Source organism: Pristiophorus japonicus, chromosome 3 (genome assembly GCF_044704955.1).
Source record: "Pristiophorus japonicus isolate sPriJap1 chromosome 3, sPriJap1.hap1, whole genome shotgun sequence".
Taxonomy (NCBI): domain Eukaryota; kingdom Metazoa; phylum Chordata; class Chondrichthyes; family Pristiophoridae; genus Pristiophorus; species Pristiophorus japonicus.
Window position 1 is genome coordinate 234,823,914 of NC_091979.1, and position 19,996 is coordinate 234,843,909.

Sequence of the window (19,996 nt, forward strand, 5' to 3'; positions counted from 1 at the left end):
GCTCCCTGCCCCCCCCCCCCCCCCCCCCCGAGTCCTGCTCAGCTACCGCACCAGACCCCACTCGCTCATCGGGGTTCCCCCAGCCGAGCTGCTCATGAAAAGGGCACTCAAAACAAGGCTTTCTCTCATCCATCCTGATCTCCGTGATCATGTCGCGGGCAGGCGGCTTCAACAAAGCATGTACCATGATTGTGCAAATTTGTCATGCGATATTGAAGTCAATGACCCTGTATTTGTACTCCACTATGGACTTGGTCCCAAATAGCTTGCTGGCACTGTCATAGCCAAAGAAGGGAGTAGGGTGTTTCAAGTCAAACTCGCAAATGGACTAACTTACACAAAGCATTTGGACCAAACCAAACTGCGAGTCACAGACAGCCACAAGCAACCCGAAGAGGACACCACCAACTTTGACCCTCCGACACGCACACAAATGGCAACCGACATCACGGTTGACCACGAAGCTGAACTCATCATCCCCAGCAGGCCAGTTGCGCAGCAGCTCAGCGAAGAACCAACCAACTCGCCTGCACCTGTATTTGTACCGAGACGATCGACAAGGGAGCGAAAAGCCCCAGATCGTCTCGCCCTGTAAATAAGTGTACTATTGACTTTGGGAGGGAGTGATATGTATGCAACCCTGTGTAACCAGCATTCTACTGCCACCAGAGGGATCCCAGCATCCCTTGGGAGCACTGTATATAAGCAGGCCTCCCATGTTGTACCAACACTCGAGTTAGAATAAAGGGATTAAGGTCACACTTACTCATGTCTACAATACTCAATCACATTACTTTATTCTGGACCAGGATCGATAGATTTTTATTAGGTAAGCGTATTGAGGGATTTGATCAAAGGCAGGCAAGTAGATTTGGAATACAGAACAAGCGTGACCTGTGTGGCGGAACGGGCTTGAGCGGCTCAATGGCCTCCTTGTTCCGATGTTCCTGTTGAAATTAAAATCCATTTTAAATGAGATGCTAAATCCGGTAACATAGCAAGTTTCCCCATTACAGTGACTCGGCTCAACCTCGGAATTGCATTTAGTGAAACTGGGAGAAGACATTGCTTAATTGTTTATCTAAGCTTGACTGGTGATGGGGGCTAAGAATTGATTGTTTCACGATGAATAATCTCTACCCAGATCTGTAGGTGCTCCCCTGACAGCTGAGTGTTTAGCCATTGGCTAGCTGAGCCCTACAGACCAGGGAGGTTCCAGGTTTGTTCCTGGATTGTTGTCAGCTTTCAGCAGCGGTATTACAGATGGCATTAATGCCCTAGGTAGGAAAATTAGCTCGGGTTTCTGCTCCTGATCACTATTCAGCAAACTCGAGCTGGAAATGAGCATGTGAGGAGTTTGGGTGAGGACTTTCGTTGGGAGCTGAGCTAAAGAAAGAACGAACTTGCATTTCTACAGCGCTTTCCCAACCTCAGGACGTCCCATAGAGCATCACAGCCAATAAAGTACTGCTTTTTAAAGTGTAGTCACTGTTGTAATGTAGGAAGTGCGGCAGCCAATTTGCGCATTGCAAGCTCCCATAAACATTAGTTTTGCTGGCAAACTATTCAAACCTTTTGTACTTTGATCCAGGAGACCTTGGATTAGATTGCAGCCCTGTAATCATTGCTTGTTATCCATCATTCTCTGATCAGAGCCTGCTGTATTTATACAGGCTGGGGCATATTGAGTAGCCCAAAGCACAGTTGAGTTCTCACTAAAGCGCAGCGCCATGTCTGTCCCCCTCACGTGTTTTTTGTCCAAAGGAGCGGACTGCTGTTCTGTAGGCCGAAGCTCATTGGTACCTGGCATCCTTCATGTTGAAGCTGAGACTCTGACAATGGAAGGCATCACAGTTGATCAGATCCTGCACTTGCCTGATATCCACACCAGTGCACTTAGTCTGGTCGTGGGACAGCGATCTGCAATCTCTCTCCTCCCACCCCCCCCCCCCCCCCCAATCCCACTTTCCTGGCCCAGTTGCTGAGACTGATTGCTTTAACCCTACTTGCACACATGGAACAAATCTTTGCCCTGTGGCTCAGCCCTGCACTATGCACCAGAGACACCAGAGTGTCCCATGTCTCATTAAATGAAACTGATGCAGTGTCTATTTTGGACTTTGGAATTTATTAAATCGGTTGCAGTTGTGAGCTGCAATGCTGGTCTGGCATTCCAGTGTTTGCATTGTGATCTTGAATTTTTTAAATAAAATTCCATTCTTTTACAATGCTGCTGGATTTTTTCCTGCTACCTCGACCAAGAAACGGTGGGTATTGTAGCAGAGACCAATCTTGCCCTTGCATGACGTTTAAGCAGGGATAGTAGGACAGTGATTGTGCGAACACTGGCTCATCTCTTGTCTCTCTGACGCCTTATGAGCTAATTCAGCACTGAACCATGGGACCTTCTCATTTGGTTTCAGACACATCCAATCAGTGTCGGCCATGGCTCAGTGGGTCACACCCGGGTCAGGAGATTGTGGGTTCAAGTCCCACTCCAGAGACCGGAGCATAAAAATCTAGGCTGACACTCCAATGCAGTACTGAAGGAGAGCTGCACTGTCGGAGATGCCATCTTTCAGATGAGACATTAAACACTGTTCTCAAGTGGATGTAAAAGATTTCAAAGAAGAGCAGGGGAGTTATCCCTGGTGTCCTGGCCAATATTTAGCCCATGATCAATATCACTACAACAGATTATCTGTATTACATTGCTATTTATGGGAGCTTGCTGTGTGCAAAATGACTGGCTCGTCTCCTACATTACAAAAGTGACAATCACTGGCTGTAAAGTGCTTTGGGACAAAATTTCGCTGGCTGTAAAGCACTTTGGTGGTTGTGAAAGGCGCTATAGAAATGTTTTTTAGAATGTCGAATCCGTTTGCCGCACGTGTGCGCTGAAGTGGTGTCGGTCTCAAAGCTGTAGAGAATTAGAAAAATACTTGGAAGAAAAATATTAAAGGATATCGGGAAGAGCAGGGAAATGGGATTAAGAGTAGCCAATGTGGAGCTAGCTCCAGCAGAAGAATGATGGGCCGAATGGCATCCTTCTATGTTGAAGGAAGGACGAGCTGTTTGTAATCGTGGTCTGTAGCTAGTTTAGTTTGTAGTCTTGCCCTCCGGTATCTGGTTTTAAAGTGTTCGCTGTTCAGTTTTTTGCACGTTATATCTGAGTGATTCCTGTGCGATCAATGGCGACTCTCTGGCGCTCTACAGCACACTCTCTGAAAGATTTGTAATTGAGACAATTTTATTGATCAACTTGGAATGCTATTGATCACGAGGAAATGGTGTTGCTGCCTTAAAAGACAGAGTCCAGAAATATCCCAGATTCAATTACTTGCCCAGGCTGAGTCAACCATTCTTGGTTCGAGTAATCTGATCGTCATTTAGCCACAGCACCCTGGGGTGGGATAACCAATTCCTGTTGGTTTCTGCTGGTGCCAAGTGATGTGTGAATAGGATCTGGCTTGTTTGCAATGCATCTGTTTGAATAGCCTTCTGATGCTCACCATCTAGGCTACTGCGTGCAAAATCGGGAGTGGTAATGGCAAGAAAGCATCTGTGACTTCAGGCAAAGAAGCTGAAAGAGAAATTCTCAATAACTTCACTCGTAATCTGTGAATCATTAACGATTCTTTCAATGTTTGCTAAATTTTGAGATACTTGGTGTTAGATGCCATCGACCCTTTTCCTGAGGTGAAATGCTTTTCAATGGGTCCTTGTTGCAGCCTCTTTTTAAAGAATATATATGGCTCAGTGCAAAGGCCAAATTAAACTCTTGACCTGAGTACAGCACTGGAGGACCCAAGTTCGTCTTTCAATGACGTGAGATTAAAGAACCTAAAGCGTTTTTCTGCTCGCCACACTGGATGTAGGAGGCCATTCGGCCCATCGTGCCCGTGCTGGCAATTGAAAGAGCTATTCAATTAGTCCCACTCCCCCTGGTCTTTCCCCATAGCCTTGCAAATTTTAAAGTATTTATTCAATTTCCTTTTGATAGTATCAAATCAGCTTCCACTATCCTTTGTTTATTGCAACTAAATCAAATTTTCTCCTTGCCTGAAATAAATAAAATTGCAGTCAATTAATATTTGGCTGTGGGTAGCAACCTCACCTGAGTCAGAAGGTTGTGGGTTCAAGTCCCACTTCAGAGACTTGTGCATGAAATCCAGGCTGACACTCCAGTGCAGTGCTGAGGGAGTGCTGCACTGTGGAAGGTGTCGTCTTTTGAATGAGATGTGCTCTTGGATGGGCATAAAAGATCCCACAACAGTATTTTGAAGAGCAGCAGGGTGTTCTCCCTGGTGTCCTGGTCAATATCTATTCCTCAATCAACATTACTACAACAGATTATCTGGTCATTATCACATTGCTGTTTGTGGGAGCTTGGTTTGCGCAAATTGGCGGCTGCATTTCCTACATTACAACAGTGACTACACTCCAAAAAGTACTTCATTGGCTGTAAAGTGCTTTTGGATGCCTGGTGATCATGAAAGATGCTGTATAAATGCAAGTCCTTTTCTATTTGGATTGAATGTCATAGTGATGAATATAGACTGAGATTATGAACTGCATTGATTTCTGACTCTTGTATGTTTTTGTGTACATTTCCATGGCTCTAAAGTAGCTTTTCCCCAAGTGTAATTCTTCCCAGTTTTATTTAACTTGTACTGGGAGTTGGCTGGCTCCTCTGAGACCCCTGTCTTTGGTGTCGCCTTATTACTGGGTTGACTGTATATATACCCTCCAATGTCTTTCTGTGGTGCCAATCACAGACCCATGAATGTGTGGTTGTGTCAAGGGAGTCTCTGGTGGAAACTCTGCAGCCTGACAGCATCTCATAGTCTGCATGCTATGTCTCTAATAAGCTAAAAGCCAGCAGCTCTGGGACTGGAACCTGTGACCCAGACCATGAGTTGTTTAAACTTTGTCGTCCTGGAGTGTTAGGCTGCTCTGTTGATGCAGTATTAGTGCTGTGTAATGCAGTTGGCTTATCCTCTTGTAGCTGACCCATTGTGCCCCATAATCCCTCTGCTCAATTGCTAAGTGATGTTCTTTGCAGAAAAGCCAAATTCTAATTTAATAACATTGCACCTCCTCCCAACAGGAAATTGTAATGCGAGATGTCTGGAGAGGAAGATAGTGGTTGGTATTTTACTGGAAATTCTTTTTAGGCAGAATTTCCAATAAATCACCAACTACCATTTTATGCTCAATGTCTCTGCTCCTGTGCATGCGGTTTGTTTTTCTCTCAACCATCGCTTCTTGGTGAGTTCACACACTTGAACTTTGCGAGGGCTGTCTGGAAGCAAATAGCAGGAAAGGCAAATTCAAAGCGAGGGGTAAAGTCAGGCAGATCATGGGTAATCAAACTGTGGAATAAAATACAGAGGAGCGCACTGAAAGAAACTGTTTGAATTGGGTCGAGATTTATTTCTGGAGTGAGAAGGGTTGTGATATGCTGGGATTGAAGTTGATCAAAATGGTCTTGTGGGTCCAAATGGACTTTCCTAGATCCCAAGATAAAAATCTCGTGGAAAATAGATTTGTAATTCAAGTGTTTGTGATGCATCAGTGGTCCAGTTAGTTGTTGTCGACGGGCTGGAATTGGGCCAATACATTTGAACTTGGTGCTTGTTGAGAGACGAGAAACCCATCCGATTGCTCACCCATTGTCCTTGTCCTTGCTGCCCTACATAAACTAGGTGATCCAAAACCCAGCTGCCCATGTCCTAACTCGCACCAAGTCCCGCTCATCCATCACCCCTGTGCTTGCTGACCTACATTGACGTTGGTGCATCCGTCCTCCCAGGGGATTTGTAGGATCTTGCGTAGGTATTGCTGGTGGTATTTCTCCAGTGATTTGAGGTGTCTACTGTATATGGTCCACGTCTCTAGGCCATACAGGAGAGCGGGTATCACTACAGCCCTGTAAGACCATAAGCTTGGTGCCAGATTTGAGGGCCTGATTTTCGAACACTCGCTTCCTCAGGCGGTCGAAGGCTGCGCTGGCGCACTGAGGCGGTGTTTTTCCTTGCTGATAATAGGCTCCTGAGGTATGGGAAGTGGTGGTCCACGGTGTCCAGGGCCGCGCCATGGATCTTGATTGGGGGACAGTGTTGTGTGGCGCGGTCAGGTTGGTGGAGGGCCTTTGTCTTACGGATGTTTAGTGTAAGGCCCATGCTTTCGGACGCCTCAGTGAAGATGTTGATGATGACTTGGAGTTCAACCTCTGTGCGCCGACGTTGTCTGCGTACTGTAGTTCGATGACAGAGGATGGGATGGCCTTGGATCTGCATCGAAGCACTGACCGCACTCGACCAGCTCCGTTGGGCGGGCCACATTGTCCTCATGCCCAACACAAGACTCCCAAATAAGCACTCAACTCTGAACTCCTACAGGGCAAGCGAGCCCCAGGTGGGCAGAGGACATCCTCAAAGCCGCCTCGATAAAATGCAACATCCCCACCGACACCTGGAAGTCCCTGGCCAAAGACCGCCCTAAGTGGAGGAAGAGAATCCAGGAGGGCGCTGAGCACCTCTAGTCTCGTTGCTGAGAGCATGCAGAAAACTAGCACAGGCAGCAGAAGGAGGGCACGGCAAACCAGGCTCCCCACCCACCCTTCCCTCCAACGACTGTCTGCCCCAACTGTGACAGAGACTGTAATTACAGTCTCTGTCACCTGAGAACTCACTTTTGGAGTGGAAGCAAGTCTTCCTCGATTTTGAGGGACTGCCTATGATCTGATATGACCTACATTCTGGTTAAGCAACGCCTCGATTTCAAAATTCTCACTTAAATCCCTCCATGGCTTGCTCCTCGCTATCGCTGTAATATCCTCCAGCCCCACAACCCCACTGAGGTGTCTGCACTCGTCAAATTTTGCCCTCTTGAGCATCCCTGATTTATAATCGCTCAACCATTGGTGGCTGTGCCTTCTGTTGCCTGGACCTCAAGCTCTGGAACTCCCTGCCTAAACCTCTGCCTCTCTACACCTCTCTCCTCCAAGATGCTCCTTAAAACCTACTACTTTGACCAAACTTTTGGTCACCTGTGCTAATTTCTACTTGTACAGCTCGGTGTCAAATTTTTTATCTCATAATATTCCTGTGATGCAACTTGGGATGTTTACGTTAAAGATGCTATATAAATACAAGTTGTTGTTGTTGTTGTACATTGGTTCCTGGTAACCCGGCACCTCAAATTTAAAAGTCTTGTCTTTGTATTTAACTCTCATGGTATTGCCCTCCTTATCTCTCTAACCTTCAAGTCTCTTCCTCCCCCCCCCCCCCCCCCCCCCAAGAATTCTAACTCTGGCCTCTTGCGCATCTCTCCTCTCAGCCCCACCACTGGTGCCCATGCTTTCAAATGCCTCGGCCCCATTCTCTGGAATGCTCTATCTAAATCCTTCTGCCTCTCTACACCACTCTCCTTTTAAAACCCTCCTTTTTGGCCAAGCTTTTGGTCAGCCCTCCTAATATCTCAAAAGCAAAATTAAAACAGAAAATGCTGGAAACACTCAGCAGGTCAGGCAGCATCTGTGGGGAGAGAAACTGTCAATGTTTCAGATCAATGACCTTTCATCAGGACCTCCTAATATCTCCTTTTGTCTTAACAGCCATTGTTCTTTTGGACAATTTTCTATGTTAAAGGTGCTATATAAATGCATGTTGTATCCAGTTAGATGTAGGTCTACATTGCGGAAAGCGCTGCCTGAAAAGAGCAGTGGAAGCAGATACAATAGTAAATTCCAAAGGGAATTGGATGATGACTTGAAACGGGAAAAATTTGCAGGGCTATGGGGGAAAGAGCAGGGGGGAGTGGGACTAATTGGATCGCTCTTTCAAAGAGCAGGCACAATGGCCAAATGGCCTCTTTCTGTGCTGTAAGATTCTATGTAGGTGGATATTATGCGATGGTCCATTAGGCTCGTCCCTAATATCACTCCGCATCCACTGCACCTTTAGCTGCACGTATCATCATTGTAGGCCGTCCCTCGGAATTGAGGGAGATTTGCTTCCATTCTTAAAATGAGTCCTTCAGTGGCTGAACAGGCCAATACGGGAGTCACAGACTCTGTCGCAGGTGGGACAGATCGTCGTTGAGGGAATGGGTGGGTGGGATAGGTTTACTGTATGCTCTTTCCACTGCCTGTGCTTTTGGCGACGAGACTCGAGATGCTCAACGCCCTCCCGATTGCACTTTCTCCACTTAGGGCAGTCTTTGGCCAGGGAGTCCCAGGTGTCCGTGGGGATGTTGCACTTTTATCAGGGGGGCTTTGAGGGTGTCTTTGTAACGTTTCCTCTGCCCACCTTTGGCATGTTTGCCATGAAGGAGTTCCGAGTAGAGTGCTTGCTTTAGGAGTCTCGTGTCTGGCATGCGCATGTAAACCAAACGCTAAGTGGTTGTAGTGTAACTCTAGACTTGGGTGGGTGGGGGGGGCGGGGGGGCCTTATGAAGAGTCTCGTTCAGCTTTGCTCTTGAGTCACGCTGGATCCCAAGTCCAGATATACACTAACCTGGTCTCAGTGCAGACTGAGACCTCTTGATTTCAGCCATGGAGTTCCCCCATAATCCTTAATTCTACTTTCTAAACTGGCGTATGCCTATCACCCTGTGAGTGAGGCCACTTTCTTTTTCTCTCATAACATGTTTAAACAGAAACAGAATTGATGGCGGCTCCTTCAGCTTTACGTCCTGACTTAACCTGTCGTCCAGTTAAACTTGTTCAGCCAGGGTGTTGTTCTGCACTGAGGGCTGCGGCCCTTCACCGGTTGTCTCAATAACAGAAGACCAATCTAGTTTGAAGTTGAAGCGCTGCAGAGCTGCTGGTTGAAGTGTTTCTCCAAAAGCTGGAGGCTCCTGGCACTGCGAGAAGCTTCCTCTTTGTAACATGTGATGGTTTTGACTCTGTGGCAGTGATCACTTCTGTGCTATAAAAATAAAGAACTTGCATTTCTGTCATGCCTTTCTCCAAAAGTGATTTACAGCCAATGAAATGAGGCAGCCATTTTGTGCACACGAACAGCGATGTGCTAATGACCAGGTAATCTGCAGAGGAAACGTTTGAAGGACTCCCTCAAAGCCTCCTTGATAAAGTGCAACATCCCCACCGACACTGGGAGTCCCTGGCCAAAGACCGCCCTAAGTGGAGGAAGAGTATCTGGGAGGGTGCTGAGCACCTTGAGTCTCGTCACTGAGAGCATGCAGAAAACAAGTGCAGACAGCGGAAAGAGCGTGTGGCAAACCTGACTCCCCACCCACCCTTTCCTTCAACGACTGGCTGTCCCATCTGTGACAGAGACTGTAATTCCCGTATTGAACTGTTCAGTCACCTGAGAACTCGCTTTGAGTGGAAGCAAGTCTTCCTTGATTGAGGGACTGCCTATGATGAATCTGTTTGTGATGTTGGGTGAGGGATACATATTGGCCCCAGGATAACTCCCCTGCTCTTCAAAATAGTGGCCATGGGATCTTTTACGTCCATCTGAGAGGGCAGACGGGGCCTCGGTTTTACGTCTCATCCGAAAGATTGTACCTCTGACAATGCTGCACTCCCTCAGTACTGCACTGGTTGTGTTGGCTTGGATTACATGCTGCAGTCTCTGGAGTATGACTCGCACCCACAACCTTCTGACTCGGATCCGAGAGTGCTACCCACTGAGCCTTGGTTGACCCTTGAGTTCAGGATCAAATTGTAAGACCTTTCTGGTCCGTAAGATTGAGCTATGTGAACTCGTTGCATGGACAGTGCAAAAAAAACTATTTTTAAACCAACGCACGTGGGAGGACTGGATCGGGCTTGGCTGTGATGCCTCAGGTGGCTAAACAGCCTGCTAAGCACTAGCTGTCTCTGCTCATAAAAGAACCTCCACTGAAAGGAAGTACCAGAAGGAAGCAAGTGTGCTTCCATACCATCTAAAGGAGGATTTTGCAATCGGTGACTCATCAAATCAAACCACTCAAAATAACTGGCTCACCCTCACTGCAAATATTCTCACTAATGTGAGATCATTTGGCAGCAGCTGTGTACACGGGCTGAGCACACTCAAAGAGACTCCTCAAAAATAGGTCACCTCACACATCTCAGCAACTTGCTGGGGAATGAAGCTGGAATCCCAAAGCTGCTGTGGATCAGAGCACTCAGGCTCTCAGCCTGTTAAATAGGCTTTCTTTTCAGCCACAACCTGTTCTCTGGACCGATTCTTGCTGAGATATGGCTGCACACCATTTTTCGGATGAGACATTAAACAGAGTCCCCGTATGCGTGCTCAGGTGGATATAAAAGATCTCACGGCTCTTGTGAAGAAGAGCAGGGGAGTTCTCCCCGGGGTCCTGGGTCAATATTTATCCTTCAGCCAACATTACAAACCGATTATCTAGTCGTCATCGCATTGCTGTTTGTGGGATCTTGCTGTGTGCAAATTAAGCTGCCTTGACTACCGTGTTTCCGAAATTACAACTGGCTGCGCTTCAAATAGTACTTCATTGGCTGTGAAGCGCTTTGGGGGCATCCTGAGGTTGTAAAAGGTGCTATAGAAATGCAACCTTTGCTCAGCTGCTGGAGTTTGCCTCCGTACCCTGGGGTTAAAGAGGAGAAAAATAAATCGGCTGCCAGAGATTCCTGGAATGTTGGTATAGGCATCGGTTGTGGATAGAATTGGGTGTGATACCCCACACGCTGGAATAGAAAACACTCTCTGAACTCCAAGCTTACAGTTGATGAATGGTTAGTAGGGAATCATACCTTAGCAAGTACAGTTGGGAGCTTGGGCAGTCACTCAATAACAGGGTGATGGTTAGAGCAAGGTAGTGAATTAAAGAGTGACCTACAACGCGTGTGTTCCGTGACATTAAAGAATATCGATGTGTCTGATTGTCCTGAATTGTATTATCAATGCACTGCAATAGTTCAGTGCGTTCTTCTGTAACCAAACAATGGGCCTTGCAATCAGTTTATCTATCCACTTTAACAAGGCAGGAGTAGGTACAGATGGGATAAGAGGACTGGCAGTGAGCTATTGTAATCAAATGGAATGGAGTGAATGTGTAATGAATAGCTTCATGTTAAACTTATTTCTCTTCTCCCCCCCCCCCCCCCCCCCCACCCCCACCCCCCTGCCCTAAAATGGGAGAATAAAAGTTGTTACTTTAGCCTTGAATGTAACTGAGAGAACACTTTAATAGCGCGCTAAATGTATATCTGGTGCGCCGCTTCTAGAGTGGCGGCCCCTGTGAGACCATCAGCAGCGGGTCGGGGCCATAAAAGGAGCGGTGGCCCCTGGACAGCGTGGCAGCATGCCACTTCGAGAGCTGGTGGAGGACAGCGATGGCAGCGAAGAAGGACCTCAAGGTCCAGGTCGGTGATTGGAGTGTGGGCAGGTACAGGAGTGACAAGATTGGGGCGAAGGAGCGGCGAGAGAATGTAGAGGGATGTGATCGGGACCCGGAAGAGGCGAGAGTTTGGGGCCAGAAGACGCAAGGGCCCAGGGGCAGCACGGGCCAGCCCACATTGTGATATGTGTGCGCACTAGGCCTGTGCAGCAGAGCAGGTCTCCAGTCGTCTTGGGTAATCCTTGCCACTAGACCAAGACCTAACTCTGTCAAGCCTGTGTGGTGGCTGGTGTGCAACGGCCACCACACATTAAAAAAATCCACGCACAGGCATCTTCCACCCTTCAAGATGTAGTTCGGGATCTGGAATATTAGGTCCTTCATTGAAATACCTGTGAACTCATCCCTTTTTGGCGTGGAAGCAAGTCATCCTTGTTTCGAGGGACTGCCGATGATCTAGTTAAACCACAGCAGGACAAGCTTGGGTTCAAACTGGCAAATGGTGGATTTAACACTGATATTGGTGATTAAGGTCTGGTACTATAGGAATAAAATCCTCGGTGTCATTTAAGAAATGGCTGATTTCATTTGAATGGATAAGCCTAGAATGGGCTGCCTTGTATGTGAAACCTGAGATCGTTACACATTTGGATAAGCGGGTGGGATCTGGGCTTGGTGTAACACCATATCGCTGATCTGAGACTTGTGTTCAGCATTCCGGTGATGGGAATATTTCTCGTCTGCGCAGGTGAGTGGATTCCAAAATGTGCAGGTCACAGAGCTCATGCTTACAAAGTAGGAGCGCCTGCCTCATGGCTTTTGCAAAACCAGTTCTTGCGGGGGAGATGGGTGCTGCAGTGGGTGAGGCCCTGACTTCTGCGTATAAATCTAGCCCTGACTGGGAACAAAGTCCCGTACTCGTAAGATCTCCTGACTAAGGTCTCCGTTCCACATAGGAACAGGAATAGCCTTTTAACCCCACAAGCCTGATCTGCCATTCAGTGAGATCATGGCTGATCTGTGACCTAACTCCATATACCCGCCTTTGCCCCATATCCCCGAATACCTTTTTTGGTTAGCAAAAATCTATCGGTCTCCGATTTAAAATTAACAATTGGCCCAGCATTAACAGCCGCTTGCAGAAGAGAGTTCCAAACTTCTACCGCCCTTTGCAATTAGAAGCGCTTCCTAATTTCACTCCTGAAAGGCCTGGCTCTAACTTTTCAAAACTACCCCTAACCTGGTGCTAAATGGGCAGTCTTGAGGCCAAAACGGTGACCAGTTCAGAACATTATCTTGCTGGAGATGTAGGGGATGCTTTTCTGATGGAGCTGAGGCATGATGGGGCTTTAATTTGATGCTAACCTTGCTGTACTTAATGCGGATACACAGTCATCAACATCAATTCTCTCAACACCACTTTGGTCTAAAGATTTGCTTTTTTGCAAAGCTGTGTAAAGCTGTTCAAATATTGATGAGACGTGATACGACTAATGCTCTCTCTTTCTTCACCTAACCAGAAAATTAGCGCTGTTTTTAAACCTAAAAACGAGGAACCGTACGGTCAGCTGAACCCGAAATGGACCAAGTGGCTGCAGAAGCTCTGCTGTCCATGCTGCTTTGGCAGAGACTGCCTTGTCCTCAATCAGGGCTATCTGTCGGAGGCTGGGGCCAGCCTAGTGGACCAGAAACTGGGGCTCAACATAGTACCGAGGACTAAGGTAGGCCACTGCACTGTGCTTTTTCTCTTTCTTTCTCTTTCTGTATCCTCGCCTCCAATTCTGGCCTTGTGTGCATTCACATCGATCTCGATCTCTGGAATTCCCTCGCCTCCTTCACGACCACTCTTAAATCTCATCTGTCAGCTGTGGCTCAGTGGGTAGCACTCTCGCCTCTGAGTCAGAAGGTTTTGGGTTTAAGCCCCACTCCGGAGACTTGATCAAGTTCAGGCTGACACTACACTGCAGGGCTGAGGGAGTTCTGCACCGTATGAGATGCCGTCTTTCGGATGAGATGTTAAACAGAGACCCTGTCTGCACCCTCAGCTGGGTGAAAAAGATCCCGCGGCGCTATTTCGAAGAGGAGCAGGGGAGTTAGCCCCGGTGGCCTGGCCAATATTTATCCCTCAATCAACATAACAAAAACAGATGATCTGGTCATCATCACTTTGCTGATTATGGGAGCTTGCTGTGTGCAAATTGACTGCTGTGTTTCCCATATTATAACAGTGACTATACTTCAAAAAGTACTTCATTGGCTGTAAAGTGCTTTGAGAAGTCCAATGGTCATAAAAGGCACTATATAAATGCAAGTTTTTTTTATCTCTTAATCAATGCCTTTGATTCTCCTCCTTTGGCTTGGTGTCTGATTTGTCCCGTGTGCATTAGGGCATTTCTACTGTAAAGGTGTGATTATGAATCATAGAATAGTCCATCATCATTATAGGCAGTCCCTCGGAATCGAGGATGACTTGCTTCCACTCTTAACATGAGTCCTTAGGTGGCTGAACAGTCCAATACAAGAACCACAGTCCCTGTCACAAGTGGAACAGATAGTCGTTGAGGGTAAGGGAGGGTGAGACAGGTTTGCCGCACGCTCTTTCCGCTGCCTGCGCTTGATTTCTGCACGCTCTCTGCAACGAGACTCTGCTTAGCACCCTCCTGGATGCACTTCCTCCACTTAGGGTGGTCTTTGGCCAGGGACTCCCAGGTGTCAGTGGGGATGTTGAACTTTGAGGGTGGCTTGTAACGTTTCCGCTGCCCACCTTTGGCTAGTTTGCCGCGAAGGAGTTCTGAGTAGAGCGTTTGCTTTGGGATTCTTAGTTCGCATGCCAGACACATGTGGCCTGCCCAGCGGAGCTGATCAAGTGTGGTCAATTCTTCAATGCTGGGGATGTTGGCCTGGTCAAGGACACTAACGTTGGTGCGTCTGTCCTCCCAGGGGATTTGTAGGATCTTGCGGAGACATCATTGGTGGCATTTCTCCAGCGACCTTGAGGTGTCTACTGTACGTGGTCCATGTTTCTGAACCATACAGGAGGGCGGATATTACTACAGCCATGTAGACCATGAGCTTAGTGACAGTTTGTAGGGCTTGGTCTTCAAACACTCTTTTCCTCAGGCCGCACTGGAGGCGTTGCTAGATCTCGTCATTAATGCCTTCTCTTGTTGATCGGCTCCCGAGATGAGGGAAGTGGTCCACGTTGTCCAGGGCAGCGCCGTGGATCTTGATGACTGGAATAGTACAACACAGAAGAAGGCTATTTGGCCCATCGAATCTGTCGACTGATTCAATGAGCAATCTAGTCAGTCCCGCTCTTTCCCCATCTCCCTGCAATTTTTTCTCAAGTATTGATCCAATTCCCTTTTGAAGGCTACTATTTAATCTGTATCCACCACCCTATCTGGTCGTGCATTCCAAATCCTAACCACTCAATGCTGTAAAGATTTTCCTCATGTCTCCTCTGGTTCTTTTGCCAATCACCTTAAATTTGTGCCTTAATGTTCCTTGCTCTTTTGTTTCTGCTCAAGAGGAGGAAAAGGAGAGTGAACAATATAGAATCCCAACTTGGTCTGTGGTGGCTGGGCAGGTTACGAGTGAAGGCCCAGAGGGAGATGAAGCAGCAAGTTTGCTCAGGGTCACACGTAATGTACCATCGCTAGGTACTGTTCTTTCAAACTCTCAATGCTTCCTCCCCACAAACTCTCCAAAGGTGCCACTAAATTAAGTTATGCAGTTATAGCAACCCTGACAACTTTCTGTCCCTGTCGCAGGTGGTCAGAGGCTTGACATTCAGCAAAGTGGCATCAGCATATTCCGAACACTCAGAAGGTTTGCACCCCAAAACTAGACTGAGCACGGCACTAAAACCATCTGAGCTGCACTGTAAAAGCTCAGGTCGCCCATTGCCTTGCTTAACTCTGTGATTCTCCCTTTCTCCAGGTGGTGTATTTAGCAAGTGAGACCTTTAACTACAGTGCAATCGACCGAGTGAAATCCCGGGGAAAGAAACTGGCTCTCGAGAAAGTGCCGAAAGTCGGTCAGCGGTTTAACAGGATAGGGCTGCCTCCCAAGGTACCAGTTTCTATTTGAGCCATGTTTTTATCCTGACTTTTTAAGATGAATTTTTATGCACAAAGTGAGAATGTGAATTTTTAATGTATATATCTCTATTGTGTTAAGACAAGCCTGAAGGCTCTGTGCCTCAATGTGAGGAGTATTCGGAATAAGGTGGACGAATTAACTGCGCAGACAGCAGTTAATGGATATGATGTAATTGGCATCATGGAGACATGGCTCCAGGGTGACCAAGGCTGGGAACTCAACATCCAGGGGTATTCAACATTTAGGAAGGGTAGGCAGAGAGGAAAAGGAGGCTGGGTGGTATTGCTGGTTAAAGAGGAAATGAATTTAAGGAGCTAGGAGCTAAATTAAAAAGTAGGACCTCAAAAGTAGTAATCTCGGGATTGCTACCAGTGCCACGTGATAGTCAGAGTAGGAATCGCAGGATAGCGCAGATGAATACGTGGCTTGAGCAGTGGTGCAGCAGGGAGGGATTCAAATTCCTGGGGCATTGGGACCGGTTCTGGGGGAGGTGGGACCAGTACAAACCGGACGGTCTGCACCTGGGCAGGACTGGAACCAATGTCCTAGGGGGAGTGTTTGCTAGTGCTGTTGGGGAGGATTTAAACTAATATGGCAGGGGGATGGGAACCAATGCAGGGAGACAGAGGGAAACAAAAAGGAGCCAAAAGCAAAAGACAGAAAGGAGATGAGGAAAAGTGTAGGGCAGAGAAACCCAAGGCAAAGAACAAAAAGGGCCACTGTACAGCAAAATTCTAAAAGGACAAAGGGTGTTAATAAAACAAGCCTGAAGGCTTTGTGTCTTAATGCAAGGAGTATCCGCAATAAGGTGGATGAATTAATTGTGCAAATAGATGTTAACAAATATGATGTGATTGGGATTACGGAGACGTGGCTCCAGGATGATCAGGGCTGGGAACTCAACATTCAGGGGTATTCAACATTCAGGAAGGATAGAATAAAAGGAAAAGGAGGTGGGGTAGCATTGCTGGTTAAAGAGGAGATTAATGCAATAGTTAGGAAAGACATTAGCTTGGATGATGTGGAATCTATATGGGTAGAGCTGCAGAACACCAAAGGCCAAAAAACGTTAGTAGGAGCTGTGTACAGACCTCCAAACAGTAATAGGGATGTTGGGGAGGGCATCAAACAGGAAATTAGGGGTGCATGCAATAAAGGTGTAGCAGTTATAATGGGTGACTTTAATATGCACATAGATTGGGCTAGCCAAACTGGAAGCAATACGGTGGAGGAGGATTTCCTGGAGTGCATAAGGGATGGTTTTCTAGACCAATATGTTGAGGAACCAACTAGGGGGGAGGCCATCTTAGACTGGGTGTTGTGTAATGAGAGAGGATTAATTAGCAATCTCATTGTGCGAGGCCCCTTGGGGAAGAGTGACCATAATATGGTGGAATTCTGCATTAGGATGGAGAATGAAACAGTAATTTCAGAGACCATGGTCCAGAACTTAAAGAAGGGTAACTTTGAAGGTATGAGGCGTGAATTGGCTAGGATAGATTGGCGAATGATACTTAGGGGGTTGACTGTGGATGGGCAATGGCAGACATTTAGAGACCGCATGGATGAAGTACAACAATTGTACATTCCTGTCTGGCGTAAAAATAAAAAGGGGAAGGTGGCTCAACCGTGGCTATCAAGGGAAATCAGGGATAGTATTAAAGCCAAGGAAGTGGCATACAAATTGGCCAGAAATAGCAGCGAACCTGGGGACTGGGAGAAATTTAGAACTCAGCAGAGGAGGACAAAGGGTTTGATTAGGACAGGGAAAATGGAGTACGAGAAGAAGCTTGCAGGGAACATTAAGGCGGATTGCAAAAGTTTCTATAGGTATGTAAAGAGAAAAAGGTTGGTGAAGACAAACGTAGGTCCCCTGCAGTCAGAATCAGGGGAAGTCATAACGGGGAACAAAGAAATGGCAGATCAATTGAACAAGTACTTTGGTTCGGTATTCACTAAGGAGGATACAAACAACCTTCCGGATATAAAAGGGGTCAGAGGGTCTAGTAAGGAAGAGGAACTGAGGGAAATCTTTATTAGTCGGGAAATTGTGTTGGGGAAATTGATGGGATTGAAGGCAGATAAATCCCCAGGGCCTGATGGCCTGCATCCTAGAGTACTTAAGGAGGTGGCCTTGGAAATAGCGGATGCATTGACAGTCATTTTCCAACATTCCATTGACTCTGGATCAGTTCCTATGGAGTGGAGGGTAGCCAATGTAACCCCACTTTTTAAAAAAGGAGGGAGAGAGAAAACAGGGAATTATAGACCGGTCAGCCTGACCTCAGTAGTGGGTAAAATGATGGAATCAATTATTAAGGATGTCATAGCAGTGCATCTGGAAAATGGTGACATGATAGGTCCAAGTCAGCATGGATTTGTGAAAGGGAAATCATGCTTGACAAATCTTCTGGAATTTTTTGAGGATGTTTCCAGTAAAGTGGACAAAGGAGAACCAGTTGATGTGGTATATTTGGACTTTCAGAAGGCTTTCGACAAGGTCCCACACAAGAGATTAATGTGCAAAGTTAAAGCACATGGGATTGGGGGTAGTGTGCTGACGTGGATTGAGAACTGGTTGTCAGACAGGAAGCAAAGAGTAGGAGTAAACGGGTACTTTTCAGAATGGCAGGCAGTGACTAGTGGAGTGCCGCAAGGTTCTGTGCTGGGGCCCCAGCTGTTTACATTGTACATTAATGATTTAGACGAGGGGATTAAATGCAGTATCTCCAAATTTGCGGATGATACTAAGTTGGGTGGCAGTGTGAGCTGCGAGGAGGATGCTATTAGGCTGCAGAGTGACTTGGATAGGTTAGGTGAGTGGGCAAATGCATGGCAGATGAAGTATAATGTGGATAAATGTGAGGTTATCCACTTTGGTGGTAAAAACAGAGAGACAGACTATTATCTGAATGGTGACAGATTAGGAAAAGGGAAGGTGCAACGAGACCTGGGTGTCATGGTACATCAGTCATTGAAGGTTGGCATGCAGGTACAGCAGGCGGTTAAGAAAGCAAATGGCATGTTGGCCTTCATAGCGAGGGGATTTGAATACAGGGGCAGGGAGGTGTTGCTACAGTTGTACAGGGCCTTGGTGAGGCCACACCTGGAGTATTGTGTACAGTTTTGGTCTCCTAACTTGAGGAAGGACATTCTTGCTATTGAGGGAGTGCAGCGAAGGTTCACCAGACTGATTCCCGGGATGGCGGGACTGACCTATCAAGAAAGATTGGATCAATTGGGCTTGTATTCACTGGAGTTCAGAAGAATGAGAGGGGACCTCATAGAAACGTTTAAAATTCTGACGGGTTTAGACAGGTTAGATGCAGAAAGAATGTTCCCAATGTTGGGGAAGTCCAGAACCAGGGTCACAGTCTGAGGATAAGGGGTAAGCCATTTAGGACCGAGATGAGGAGAAACTTCTTCACCCAGAGAGTGGTGAACCTGTGGAATTCTCTACCACAGAAAGTAGTTGAGGCCAATTCACTAAATATATTCAAAAGGGAGTTAGATGAAGTCCTTACTACTCGGGGGATCAAGGGTTATGGCGAGAAAGCAGGAAGGGGGTACTGAAGTTTCATGTTCAGCCATGAACTCATTGAATGGCGGTGCAGGCTAGAAGGGCTGAATGGCCTGCTCCTGCACCTATTTTCTATGTTTCTATGTTTCTATGAATGCAATAGTAAGGAGGGACATTAGCCTGGATGATGTGGAATTGGTATGGTGGAGCTGCGGAATTCCAAAGGGCAGAAAACGCTATTGGGAGTTGTGTACAGACCACCAAACAGTAGTAGTGAGGTTGGGGACAGCATCAAACAAGAAATAAGGGATGTGTGCAATAAAGATACAGCAGTTATCATGGGCGACTTTAATCTACATATTGATTGGGCAAACCAAACTGGTAGCAATGCGGTGGAAGAGAATTTCCTGGAGTGTATTAGGGATGGTTTTCTAGACCAATATGTTGAGGAACCAACTAGAGCAGGCAATCCTAGACTGGGTGATGTGTAATGAGAAGGGACTAATTAGCAATCTTGTTGTGAGGCCTCTTGGGGAAGAGTGACCATAATATGGTAGAATTCTTTATTAAGCTGGAGAGTGACGCTGTTAATTTGGAAACTAGGGTCCTGAACTTAAGGAAAGGTAACTTTGATGGTATGAGGCGTGAATTGGCTAGAATAGACTGGCAAAGGATATTTTAAGGGTTGTCGGTGGATAAGCAATGGCAAACATTTAAAGATCACATGGATGAACTTCAGCAATTGTACATCCCTGTCTGGAGTAAAAATAAAACTGGGAAGGTGGCTCAACCATGGCTAACAAGGGAAATTAAGGATAGTGTTAAAACCAAGGAAGAGGCTTATAATTGGCTAGAAAAAGCAACAAACCTGAGGACTGGGAGAAATTTAGAATTCAACAGAGGAGGACTAAGGGTTTAATTAAGAGGGGGGAAAATAGAGTACGAGAGGAAGCTTGCAGGGAACATAAAAACGGACTGCAAAAGCTTCTATAAATATGTGAAGAGAAAAAGATTAGTGAAGGTCCCTTGCAGTCG

At 46.7% G+C, this 19,996-nt stretch overlaps 1 protein-coding gene across 2 annotated transcripts in view; it reads left to right on the plus strand.

The window, feature by feature from the left end:
* Window positions 1-19,996, plus strand: part of pi4k2a (phosphatidylinositol 4-kinase type 2 alpha) — an 80,025-nt gene that overhangs the window by 7,507 nt on the left and 52,522 nt on the right. For both annotated transcript variants that reach the window (XR_011592732.1, XM_070876437.1), the window contains exons 2-3: window positions 12,858-13,058; window positions 15,280-15,411. Coding sequence is in view for 1 of the 2 variants with exons in the window: in XM_070876437.1 (XP_070732538.1) it covers window positions 12,858-13,058; window positions 15,280-15,411 (333 nt within the window). In the remaining variant the exon portion in view is untranslated. The remainder of the gene's footprint in view (window positions 1-12,857; window positions 13,059-15,279; window positions 15,412-19,996) is intronic.